This window comes from Podarcis bocagei, assembly GCF_964188305.1.
Source record: "Podarcis bocagei genome assembly, chromosome: 7".
Classification (NCBI taxonomy): domain Eukaryota; kingdom Metazoa; phylum Chordata; class Lepidosauria; order Squamata; family Lacertidae; genus Podarcis; species Podarcis bocagei.
The window spans coordinates 77,125,317-77,138,182 of record NC_138132.1 but is presented as its reverse complement, the minus strand read 5'-3'; the positions used below and the strand labels follow the sequence as shown (position 1 = coordinate 77,138,182).

The window sequence follows — 12,866 nt, the reverse complement described above, 5'->3', positions numbered from 1 at the left end:
CGTTTCCGCTTTGGAGGAAGCTGCCCCAAGAGGATTTGGTGTTTTTTTTTGAAAAGAATTCTTTAATTTTCCACGAGCCTTTCCTTCTTGAAGACACAGCTTTGCTCTTGAACACAGAAAGCGCTTCTTCATTAAGCGGCAAGAGGCAGTCGAAAGAACTAATGAGCCTCGAGTGGAGATTCTCCCTTGGCCAGGCGACGTTTGGCTCAAGAGCTTTGATTAAATAATTAAATGAGCCGATGTGCAGGGAAGGAGCAGCTCAAAGTGCCGAACTCAGTTCCATTCTGATAAACATCCATTAAAAGCATTGATAAATACTAGCCGGTAAAAAGAAATTCTCACATAAAAGGCCACTGAATAACACAATTTTTCAGAGGCATCCGAAAGAAGGCAGGAATGAATCTTGCTGAACCTCCATTGGCAGGCAGTTCCACAAGACAAGGCCCACCATTTTAAAAGCTTGGTCCCTTGTAAAGGCTGACTGAACCTCAGGGGCCTGAGGAACCACAAGAATGCCTATCAGAGGATCTTCGTGATCTGCACATCTTTCCATTCAACTGTTTTTCAAGGCACTGGAGGAATTATGTAAAAGAGAGAGCTGTAAGCGGAGATATTTATCCTGGGGCCCATTGGTACTGTACACATAAAGCAGTATCATGGCTTCCCCCAAAGAATCCTGGGAGCTGTAGTTTGCTGGGTGTGCTGAGAGCTGTTAGGACCCCCCATTCCCACCACAGACCAGCCTAAAGTCATTGAGGAGCTGGGAATTTGAGCCCTGGTCTCTACTGCATCCTAGGCTGGCACTCGGCTGCGTTGGCTTTCGAAACAAGAGCCAGCGCCCGCCCGGTTCTGACCAAATTGCTCTGGCTTATGTAGGATGGATGGATGAAAGGCCTTTGGATGACAGTGAAAGAGCAGCCGCCATCAGCTTAGGCTTCCATTGGTATCCGTACTACACCGAAGCAGGTGAGGCCCGCAAGGGGAGAGCCGCGGCGGGAAGACGCCTGGGAAATGGCAGGCGGAGGGTTAAAAGCGCCCCTTCCAATAGGCAAAGAGGTGAGCAAAGACCGCCTCTCGCACCGATTTGAGATGGGCCTGTGATGACTGGCAGGGCGGAAAGGGCGCCCAGAGCAGGCGGAGCCAGTGCCAATGACAGGCGGGGCCGGAGCCAATGGCAAGTGGCTCCGACTGATGGTCCCTCCCCACTGAGTTCTTCAAGGGCCAAAGGGAGGCAGAAGATGAATGGGCAGAGCTGGTTGTACAAAGGCAGGTGGAGGCTGGTGGGAGAGGGCTCCATTCACCCACAATGGGCTGGCTCCACACTTGCTTCAGCATATCTCAAATTACCCGTATGCTGCAATTGGGCTTGGAAAAAAGGCTTCTATTAGTGAAAGAAAGCATATTTGGAGTCTAAGTTTGTAGGGTGGGGCAAAGACAAATGGGACGGCAGACCAGGCACTACTATTATAATAATGTGTTTGTGGGAGGGGGTTATTGTTTTGTTTTCATTTTTAACTAATTATTTTGTGCTTCTATCCTGTATTTTTATCTTGTGAACCCCTCTGAGATCTTCCAATGAAGCATAGTATAATAATATAAGAAAAAGAAGAAGAAGAAGAAGAATTAGAATTTATATACCACCCTATAAGGGACGCGGGTGGCGCTGTGTGTTAAACCACAGAGCCTAGGACTTGCCAATCAGAAGGTCGGCGGTTTGAATCCCCGCGACGGGGTGAGCTCCCGTTGCTCGGTCCCTGCTCCTGCCAACCTAGCAGTTCGAAAGCACATCAAAGTGCAAGTAGATAAATAGGTACCGCTCCGGCGGGAAGGTAAACGGCATTTCCATGCGCTGCTCTGGTTCACCAGAAGCGGCTTAGTCATGCTGGCCACATGACCCGGAAGCTGTACGCCAGCTCCCTCGGCCAGTAAAGCAAGATGACCGCCGCAACCCCAGAGTTGTCCGTGACTGGACCTAATGGTCAGGGGTCCCTTTACATTTACCTTTACCACCCTATAGCCTGAGGTCTCAGGGCGGTTCACAGAACAAAAAACAAAATATAAAACCACAAAATATATAATTAAAATAAAAACAACAACCCCACCCAAAAAACCCCAATAATGAAATAATAATAAATGAACATTAAAAAAAAAAAAACCTAATACTAATGGCAGGCAGCGGAAAGTTGTGTTATCCAAATGAGTTCTACTCAGTGCTTGGCTGATTGTCCCATAACTTTGGGCTCAGTACCTTTTCGCCCGCCTAAACAAAGCACCACTAAAGCTTCCATTTTGTTAGGTGAGGTTTATTGAGTGGGATTATTGAATTTATGTATCGCTTCCCATTACCAAAAATAAATAAAACCCACGCAACTCCCAAAGTGATTTTCAAGCAAGTAAAGAATGCGGTCATAAAATCACACGGATGTATTAAAAACAGATTTAGCAGTACAATCATATCAGTGATGCTGCCCAGATGCCCAGGAAAACAAAACAAAATCTTCTTGGGCTGGCTCATAAATAATGACAAGGTTGGAGCCAGGCGTACCTCCTGCCCAAGCAATGGCATTTTAATCTCGGAAATCCATCTGAGGCTTAAGACAGCTGCTTATTGGATTTGCAGATTATGGTAGAAATGAATATCTAACTATTAACTATGAGAAGTCAAAGGTTTCCAAATGGACAGCCAAGTATTCCTGGACTGTGAATGTCCACAGACTAGACCAAGCCAGTTTTTATGACTCTCAGGTAGAAAAGGACAAAAGTGTCAATTTCAGTTGCCATATTCCTTTTTCAAAAAATGATCCCCACGGAAATTTATCAGTGTACATTCCCCTTAATATACACAGTTCTCTATTCAATTTTGCCTGATATGTCTGTCTTTCTCTTTTTTGCAAGCAATTTCCCTAATATAATACATTTTTGTTTGTTTTCACTCATAATTGCATTCTTATGGACACCTTTCCTCAATACATAAATTTTTGGTCCACATTTTGTGGCTGGAGAACTGCCTTGCAAAATTCAGGAAAGTGTGGTTATGAGCTAGATGGACCGATTGTCCGAATTTCCGAAATGCAAATTAGGTAAAGGTAAAAGGAAAGGGACCCCTGACCATTAGGTCCAGTCATGGCCGACTCTGGGGTTGCGGCGCTCATCTCACTTTATTGGCTGAGGGAGCCAGCATACAGCAGCTGTGGCCAGCATGACTAAGCCGCTTCTGGCAAAGCAGAGCAGCGCACGGAAACGCCATTTACCTTCCCACCATTGTGGTACCTATTTATCTACTTGCACTTTGATGTGCTTTTGAACTGCTAGGTTGGCAGGAGCAGGGACCAAGCAACGGGAGCTCACCCCATCGCGGGGATTTGAACCGCCGACCTTCTCTATCGGCAAGTCCTAGGCTCTGTGGTTTAACCCACAGCGCCACCCGTGTCCCTGCAAATTAGGTAGGGGGGTGTTAATATGCAAACTAAACTGAATTACTCCCCACCACCACCACCTCTGATCTCGGGCTGCATTTCATGAACAGACCGAGTGGAAAGTGCAGGATAATTACAAAAGTTCAAAGCAGAAGCTTCAATGGGTGCATTTCTTTTGGGGAACGGCCGCAGCTTAGCGGCAGAGATTTGCATTCAAGACGTCCCAGGTCAATACTTAAAAGCAACTCCAGGTAGGACTGGGATTATCCCCTGCCTGAAACCCTGGAGAGCTGCTGCCGGTCAGTGTAGACAGTACTGAGCTCGATGGACCAGTGGTAAAAAGCGGCTTCCTTTGTTCCTAGGGGAAAGTTGTGACCCAGATTTTCAACCTGGTTTCCAGGACTTAGCAAAGAATTCTGTTCTCCTTTCTCTGAACTTTATTGAATCCACCCCCTCGCGTTTCTGGTGCTGCCCTCGATTTGGAAGCTGGCCATGTCTCATTAAATAACTTGGCTTGGGCACCTCCTGTTCATTATTGGCAGCAAATTGGCCGCTCTGCCTCTCAAAATGCTCTGGCAGATCAGGTGCTGGTCGACTCAACGAGGGAGCTAATGGGCAGAAAGGTGTGCGGTCCCTTTCTCTCTCTGAAAAACAAGCTCTTCCCTTAGTGGCAGGGCCCTGGCTCAGTTGAGGAGAATGCAGATGGTCTCAGGCTCAATCCCCGGCCTCTCTAGGTACAGCCGGAAGAGAACTTGACCTGAAACCCTGGAAAGCCACTGTCAATCAGTGTAGACAATCGTAAGCTAGATGAACCAATACAGTGGTGCCTCGCAAGACGAAAAGAATCCGTTCTATGATTCTCTTCGTCTAGCGGTTTTTTCGTCTTGCGAAGCAAGCCCATTAACGGATTAGTGGATTAGCGCTATTAGCGGCTTTCAGCGGCTTATCTGCTGATTGGATCAGCTGATAAGCGGCTTAGCGGCTTAGAAAAAGGGGGGGAAAGGAAAAAAAACCAGCAGGAACTCGCAAGACATTGTCGTCCTGCGAAGCAAGCCCATAGGAAATTCATTTTGCGAACCACCTCCAAAACGGAAAACTCTTTCGTCTAGCGAGTTTTCCGTCTTGCGAGGCATTCGTCTTGCGGGGCACCACTGTAGTTTCACTCCATATAATCCAACTTTCTACATCTTAGTTCAGTGGTAGAGCACTTGCTTTGCATGCAGAATGTTTTTCCAAAAATAAAAACAGAGATTGAATAGCCCTCTGTCAGGGATTTTTTCGCTGTGTTTCGTGCCTTGCAGGGGGGTTGGTCTAGATGGCCCTTGGGGTCCCTTCCTGCTCTACAGCTAATTCTATGGCGCTTTAAATATACAGGGTGGGTGTGGCTGTGCTGAAGAAACAGTAGTGTAGCCACCACGGAGGAAATGTTGATTTGAAGCAATTCCAAATGAAAAGGCACAAAATATGAATGACCACGAAGAGCCCACTGCCACGTCCCTCAGAATCCTCCTCCAGAATTTAGAAGGCAAACGTTGGGGGAGATGGGTCTTTTTGCAAAACCATTTATCTTTGAGTATTGTGGTCAGTATTGGTATTATTAGTACAGTGGTACCTCGGGTTAAGTACTTAATTCGCTCCAGAGATCTGTACTTAACCTGAAACTGTTCTTAACCTGAAGCACCACTTTAGCTAATGGGGCTTCCCGCTGTTGCCGCGTGATTTCTGTTCTCATCCTGAGGTAAAAATAGTACCCGGAGCACGATTTCTGTTCTCATCCTGAAGCAAAGTTCTTAACCTGAGGTACTATTTCTGAGTTAGAAGAGTATGTAACCTGAAGCATATGTTACCTGAAGCGTATGTAACCCGAGGTACCACTGTATTGGTTCAGGGCCCAGTGGCTTTTTCTCTCCTCCTCTTCCTCTGCAGATTCCAAGTGTGTCGCAAGTACAAGGGGGAAATTCATGAGCATGTTTGAAAGCCAAACTGACAAAGACTTGCAGCCAGAGAAGCAAAGCAGTAGGCACCCTCTTGCTTCCCCCAATGTGCCCTCCCTGCTCCACTCCTCCCCGACCCACACTGTCCCCCAAACCCAGACCCATATCTGGCTGCCTGCATGTGTAAAGCGAAGCTGGCGTTGCTCTCACAAAGGACTCGAGCATGAGAATGGGAGGCCTTCAAAGAGGCAACGGCCAATTTGTTCCGACCTGATGGAGCCGACTCTCATCCTGGGCGTCGCACAGTTGCAACGACCCCCTCCCCAAATTAATTGGCACGATGCTACACCCTGGTCTCTGGAGAGCAGACTCTGCCTTACTTGAACGCTTTGTGAACTTTGAACAGCTCAGCGGAGACCTGTGAACATGGGCGTCAAAGCAAGCGTATCTGGGGAAAGGGTCACTTCTGGCAGGGAGCACATACCGTATTTTTTTGCTCCATATGACGCACTTTTTACTCCTAAAAAGTAGGGGAAATGTGTGTGCGTCTTATGGGGCAAATGTGTGGTCCCTGGAGCCAAATTGCCTAGGGGCAAAAAACAGATTGTGGTGGTTTTTTTTAGAAAGATGGAAGCGGGTGTTGAAACAAAGTTGCTGAGCAGCTGATCGGCAAGCGATTGGGCGGGAGATAAGGCTGCGGGTAAAGGAGGCTGCCGGAGGAGTGGGGGGGGGGGTAAAGACAGCGAACTTGCAAGGAGAGGAGACAGGAATACTAAAACAAGCAATGAGGAGAGAAATTAGAAAAAAAGGAGGAGCAAAAAACTGCTCCAGCTAAGGAAAAGACGCTAAGGCAAACAAGAGGAAAGGGGGGGTTGAAAGGAAGCCACTGAGTAGCTGATCGGCAAGCGATCAGGAGGGAGATAAGGGACGCTAGCGATAAAGTAGGTTGCCTGGGAGGGGGGAGGTAAAATCACATGGATCCTCAGGATTTTTGCATTGGGTCACCGCAAATTTACCACCGGATCACATAGCATGTCCATGGCTACAGCCTGCACCAAAAAAACCCACACATCCATTGTTTCGTGGGGCCACAATGGCGCAAAATCATGGTTACAAAGCACGGATCCCCATGGATCCTCAGGATTTTTGCATTGGGCTAACCCAAACTCACCGTCAAATCACATAACATGTCTGTGGCCACAGCATGAACCACAAAAATCATACATCCACTCTTTCGTTCAGAATATTTTTTTTCTTGTTTTCCACCTCTAAAAACTAGGTGCGTCTTATGGTCAGGTGTGTCTTACGGAGCGAAAAATACGGTACTTTAGAGCAGGGTTGGCAAGGTCACACCAGGCCCATCAAGCTTTCGGTGGCCCACCCACAACAGCTGGAGGCAGGAGGCCCCTGAATCCCAGTTGCCAGGAATCACCAACGGGGAGTGTTGTGCTCAGGACCAGATTTTGGGCTTCCCATAAGAAGCATCTGGTTGGCCACTGTGAGAACAGGATGCTGGCCTGATCCAGCCAGGTCCTTCTGAGGGTTGTATGCATGACAGCGAGGGTGGGCCGTTGCCTTCATGCCCCGCCTGTGGGCTTCCTGGAGCCACCTGACTCTCCCATGCTTTTCTCTCTTGGTTCCAGGCAATTCCAACTTAGCCGAAGGGGAGCTGGCAAACAAAACAAAACCCAAAGGGCAGAAAGGCGTTCCCAAAGCATCGCCCCAAATGAATCACCCAGAGGAGAAGAAGCCAGAGGAGCCTCCCAACCTGGGGCCTTTTTATTATATTGGAGGAGCAAACGGAATCGATATGTAAGGACGCCTGCAGAAAGAATTGTCCCTCCGCCATGGGTGCTTCTTCCTGTGGCTCCCCAGAGTCTTGTAGTTCCTTATTGACAGCATTTCTATGCTACCCTTTAGTCCTCAGGGCCTCTGCTCACAGTGTAAAACAGACACAGCACACAAGGAAAGAGGAAGAGGAGGGAGGAGGGAGAAGCAACCTTAGTGATTGAAGTCACAAGTGATGTCAGTCCTGGCTGTCTCCCTATTGGTTATCCTGGGGAATATAATAAGAATAAGAATAAGAATAAGAATAAGAATAAGAATAAGAATAAGAATAAGAATAAGAATAATAATTTATACCCCACCCATCTGGCTGAGTTTCCCCAGCCACTCTGGGTGGCTCCCAATCAAGTATTAAAAACAATACAGCCTTAAATATTGAAAAACTTCCCTGAACAGGGCTGCCTTCAGATGTCTTTTAAAGATAGGATAGCTACTTATTTCCTTCACATCTGAAGGGAGGGTGTTCCACAGGATTGGCGCCACTACCGAGAAGGCCCTCTGTATGGTTCCCTGTAAACTCACTTCTCGCAATGAGGGAACCGCCAGAAGGCCCTCAGCGCTGGATCTCAGTGTCCGGGCTGAACGATGGGGGTGGAGACGCTCCTTCAGGTATACAGGACTGAGGCCGTTTAGGGCTTTAAAGGTCAGCACCAACACTTTGAAATGTGCTTGGAAACGTACTGGGAGCCAATGCAGATCTCTCAGAACCAGTGTTATGTGGTCCCGGCAGCCACTCCCAGTCACCAGTCTAGCTGCCGCATTCTGGATTAATTGCAGTTTCCGGGTCACCTTCAAAGGTAGCCCTATGTAGAGCGCGTTGCAGTAGTCCAAGCGGGAGCATGCACCACTCTGGTGAGACAGTCCGCGGGCAGGTAGGGTCTTAGCCTGTGTACCAGGTGGAGCTAGTAGACAGCTGACCTGGACACAGAATTAACCTGCGCCTCCATAGACAGCTGTGAGTCCAAAATGACTCCCAGGCTGCGCACCTGGTCCTTCGGGGGCACAGTTACCCCATTCAGGACCAGGGAATCCCCCAGGGAATTCCTCTTCTGATGTTCTTATGAGTGAAGGAGGGCTGATGCCTTCATCCCCAGCTTCCTGCAGCCATCAGATGATTGGCCCCTGTGAGAACAGCAGGCTGGACTAGATGGGCCTTTGGCCTGATCCAGTAGCCAGACTCTTCTGAGGGTGAAGGCAAGGGCTGCTGCCGTTCTTTATTTTTTTAAAAACCCAACAAGTTGCTGGACCTCATTGTTTTCTCTCCTTCCTCTGAGCAGAGTGAACGCCTTCTGCAAGAACAAAGGCTGGCAGCGTATCTATGACAACCGGAGGGATGATTACTTCCTGAAGTGGTGTGAGACTAAGTGCCGGGACACCTATTTCAACTTCAGAGAAGGTAAGGAGGGCTGGGGGAGCCACCACCAAAAAGACCTTTTCCCTAGTGGTCTTAGGGCACGGGAGTGGAGAACCTGAGGCTCGGCAGATGTTGCTGAACCTCCATCAACCACAGCCAACAGGACGAGTGGTCAGGGATGATTTTCAAACCCATTGAAATCCATGGACATGACTAACTGAGGTCTATTCATATCAGTGGGTCTACTGACTACCATTAGCTACAGCCTGATGGGTGCTGTTCTTCAGAGAATCATAGAGTTGGAATGGAACCATGAACACCATAGAGTCTAACTCCCTACAATGCAGAAAAGCTGATGAGCATTCCCATTCAAATGGTGTGTGTGCACCATGTCATGTGATCGATTATGCGGGGCGGGGCTTACCTGGCCCCCACAATATTTTATTCTCATTGGCACCCCTGCAGTCCAGCAGCAGCTGGAGTCGGCAGGCTCTCTGCACCCTTGTTGTTGGGCTTGGCCCAAAGGTTATCAATAAAGGATGTGTTGCGTGTGAGAGAGGTTGACCCAGCCTTCATGCTCCAGCCTGGCTCTCGCTATTCCTCCCTTTGCAGGAGAGCAGCTTCTTTACCAGATCTCTAACAACAAGATCCTCACTACCAAGATCGGCCTTTTGATGAACTTGAGGGGGTATGAACGGGTGATGAAGAAGATCAGCAGGACCACAAAGTGAGCCCTAAACAGCCTCCCTGCGCCTCATGTTGTTCAAGGGGAAGGGTCTCGAGCTCAGAGGGGCCAGAGGTGGCCCTCTAGCCCTCTCTAATTGGGCCCTTGGGATGTTCCACAGGCCACGCCTTCCTCTCGCCAAACCACGCCCCTCACTGGGCCTGCTTCACAATCTCCTTGAGTGTTTTTGCCTGGCTGGAATTTGTCCTCGGACCCACATAATGCTTCTTTCTCAGCTGGTTGGAGGCTAGAGAAGGGTGTTGGTATGCATGTATAGCCTACCATACAAAGATAACATTCACATGGCTTGCCCCACTCATTTTTCATCTGACTCTGCCCACCACTGTAATGCGGCCCCCAGAATCTTGCCTAGAAAGGACTGCGGCCCTTGGGCAGATGAGGGGCATGTAGAGGGGGCAGCAGAGTGGCATTTATCATTGGGCATAAAAAGGAAGATGACTTGATTGGTAGTGGGGGTTCTTGGGGGGGGGGTTGTTCCTTTAACAGCTCCCTTTTGATGCCAAAACTATTCACTGGGGAGCATATGGTGCAGCTGTAGTGAATTATTAAGTGCAGCAAAAGCAAACATCGCAACATTATGCAAAAGAAGGTGAAAATATGCATAGAATTTGCAAAAATTACACAGGCTTCAAAATCCTCTCTTGCTTCTTGGTAGCTGTATTCCCAGTAATGGGTGATGTTTGCTTTAGGAGGCCAGGAGACGCCTCAGGGACAAAGTTTAGTAAAAAAAAAAAATTGACTATGGGAAGTAGGTACCGTATTTTTGGCCCTATAGGACGCACTTTTTCCCCTCCAAAAATGAAGGGGAAATGTGTGTGCGTCCTATGGGGCGAATGCAGGCTTTCGCTGAAGCCTGGAGAGCGAGAGGGGTCGGTGCGCAGTGACCCCTCTCGCTCTCCAGGCTTCAGGAGAGCCCCAGCGCCAGCCCCACAAGGTCGGGGGACAGAGGGAGGCGGAACGCCGCCATCCTGCTGTCTCCCGAAGTGGTTTGGAGGCTGACGGCGGGGAGATCCCGCCGCCAGCCCCGCAAGCTCCGGGGACAGCTGGGAGGCGCAGCGCGTCTCCCCACTGTCCCCGGACCTGATCTGAAGGCAGGCGGCGGGGAGAAGAGCGCTTCTCCCCACTGCCGGCCCCACAAGCGCCTGGGGGGGAATAAATTTTTTTCCCTTTATTTCCCCCCCAAAAAACTTGATGCGTCCTATGGGCCGGTGCGTCCTATGAGGTGAAAAATACAGTATAATCTAACTGCCTCTCCCACGCACCCTGCAAAAAACACCCCCCAGCCATAGCCAACTTTCCAGAACAGAATGTAGTCTGTGCCAACATTCAAAACCTCAAATCCAGATGTCAGCGTGTGACAGGGTTTCAAATCTGGAGCTATTTGGCTTTGTGGCATCATTGTGTTCGCTGATTGGTTGGGATCACACCATGAGGAATCATGTGACACACAGCTGAGGGCTATTTATATTATTTTTATTAATTAAATTTATATACTGACCTTCGTCCGAGCTCACAGGCCAGTTTGCAGTATATCTATTAAAAGTACAGAACGTAATAAAAAGCAGAACACTTTCTGAAACAATACGGAAACCGAAACACAGCAATCCTTCAAAGTCTGCCCTGAATTTTGCAGTGCAGCTCTCAACCCAAGCAATGTGTGCAAAAGGTGCACAGACTAGGGTAAATCATGCATTTGATTGCAGATGCAGGTGGCGCTGTGGGTTAAACCACAGAGCCTAGGACTTGCCGATCAGAAGGTCGGCAGTTCGAATCCCCACAATGGGATGAGCTCCCGTTGCTCGGTCCCTGCTCCTGCCAACCTAGCAGTTCAAAAGCACGTCAAAGTGCAAGTAGATAAATAGGTACCACAATGGTGGGAAGGTAAATGGCGTTTCCGTGCGCTGCTCTGCTTTGCCAGAAGCGGCTTAGTCATGATGGCCACATGAGCCGGAAGCTGTACGCCGGCTCCCTCGGCCAATAAAGCGAGATGAGCGCCGCAACCCCAGAGTCGGCCACAACTGGACCTAACGATCAGGGGTCCCTTTACCTTTTTATTTCTGCCAAGACCATACAAAAAAAAAAATGCATTGTATTAGGGGAAATGGCTCTGTGGAAATGTGTACGTTAGGCAGAATTGCATACAAACAAGGGCGTATTAGGAGCAATTCGCTGGTGGGTTTTCAAGAGGGCTTTCAAGGTAACTAAACAAATGGCAAACAGGTGTGGAAATATGGAGAACTTAACTGAATATTGGGAAAAGGAGAAACCCAAACTGGGAGGTTGTTCGCCCATCCTTAGTTGGAGAGGCGCAGATCCCTTCACGAGGAGCATGCAAGTTCCAACCCCTTCTTCTTATCCTGGGCTTTTGCAGGGTTTTGAGAATGGAGGACTTTTTCCCTGAGACTTTCCGCCTGGATACCAAGGACGAGAGAGAGAGATTCTTTGGAATATATGAAGGTGAATGTCAGGAGCATCAGAGCTAAGTCACATCCTCCCAAGCGGAAATGAATTCATTTGACCATTTTCCTATCCTGCCAAACTCCTGCTTAGCTCAGGCACTGTCTTGTTTTTGATCAGAATTGGGCTGTGGTTGTAGATTCCAGATAAAGGAAACTATTCCCAATGGAGATAGTTGGAATTCCTTTCCTTTTATTGCTGCGTTTATCTCCCACCTTTTCTCCAGAGAGCTCAAGGTGGCAGACATGGTTCTCCGCCTCCCCATTATATTCCCACAGGTCCACAGGCCGAATCAGAGCAGCCAGCCAGTATTGCCTGCACTGACTGGCAGTAGCTCTCCAAGAGTTTCAGGAAGGGGACATCCTCCATCCTACCTGGAGATGTCCTTGGGGATTGAACCTGGGACTTTCTGCATGTGAGACAGGTGCTCCACCACTGAGCTACAGCCCAGGAGGCCATGATGGGCCAGATAGACCCATCAGGCACCTGCCTGTGTTTCTCCTCTTCTCCGCAGAGCCTCAGATCTGGATCTGCAAGCCCACCAGCTCGAACCAAGGCCGGGGGATCTTCCTCCTCAAAAACCAATCTGAGGTCAACAGCTTGCAAGCCAAGCTCCTCAGCATCGAAGAAGATCCTATGTACAAGAAACTGCCTTACAAAATTCCCCCGGCGAGGATCGTTCAAAGGTAGAGAACGCAGTGATGTGGAGGTTCTGCTAACCCACTGCCCCAAGTTTCCAGCTGGCTGGTGAAAGATGTTGCTGGGTGGTCTTCGGGGAACTTAACCGGTGTGCTTGAGGTGAAGGAAGCCCGGGATCTCGGGTGGGCTGGGGAAATCTCCTTCTCGGGCCGTCATCTTGCAGAAATGTGAGCTCCTGGAAAGCAACCAGGACGGCAGGAACAGGCAGCTTTTTTCACCCCCGGCGTCCACATCTCTTACTAGGCTACCTTCCAGGGGCCACAGGCCAGTAGTGGGTGGAGCTGGTGGCAAAAGTGGGAGGAGCAACTGCTGCAAATCTTAACCTTTGCACAGTGTGCTGCTTCCTGAACACAGGACACTCTTCTCAACCCTCCATCCAGGAAAGCAAGTGATGCTGTCGAGTTCCGCAACACATC

The 12,866-nt window shown here is 49.1% G+C and overlaps 1 protein-coding gene across 4 annotated transcripts in view; it reads left to right on the top strand.

The window, feature by feature from the left end:
• LOC308590983 (protein polyglycylase TTLL10-like) overlaps positions 1 to 12,866 on the top strand; it is a 43,911-nt gene that overhangs the window by 16,589 nt on the left and 14,456 nt on the right. For 2 of the 4 annotated variants that reach the window (XM_081201431.1, XM_081201432.1), the window contains 6 exons: positions 5,343 to 5,432; positions 6,994 to 7,162; positions 8,473 to 8,591; positions 9,162 to 9,276; positions 11,666 to 11,751; positions 12,266 to 12,437. In XM_081201431.1, the coding sequence (XP_081057557.1) occupies positions 5,343 to 5,432; positions 6,994 to 7,162; positions 8,473 to 8,591; positions 9,162 to 9,276; positions 11,666 to 11,751; positions 12,266 to 12,437 (751 nt within the window). Of the gene's footprint in view, positions 1 to 876; positions 1,057 to 5,342; positions 5,433 to 6,993; positions 7,163 to 8,472; positions 8,592 to 9,161; positions 9,277 to 11,665; positions 11,752 to 12,265; positions 12,438 to 12,866 lie in introns of all 4 variants that reach the window. The other 2 variants (XM_081201433.1, XM_081201434.1) reach the window with 2 other exon arrangements.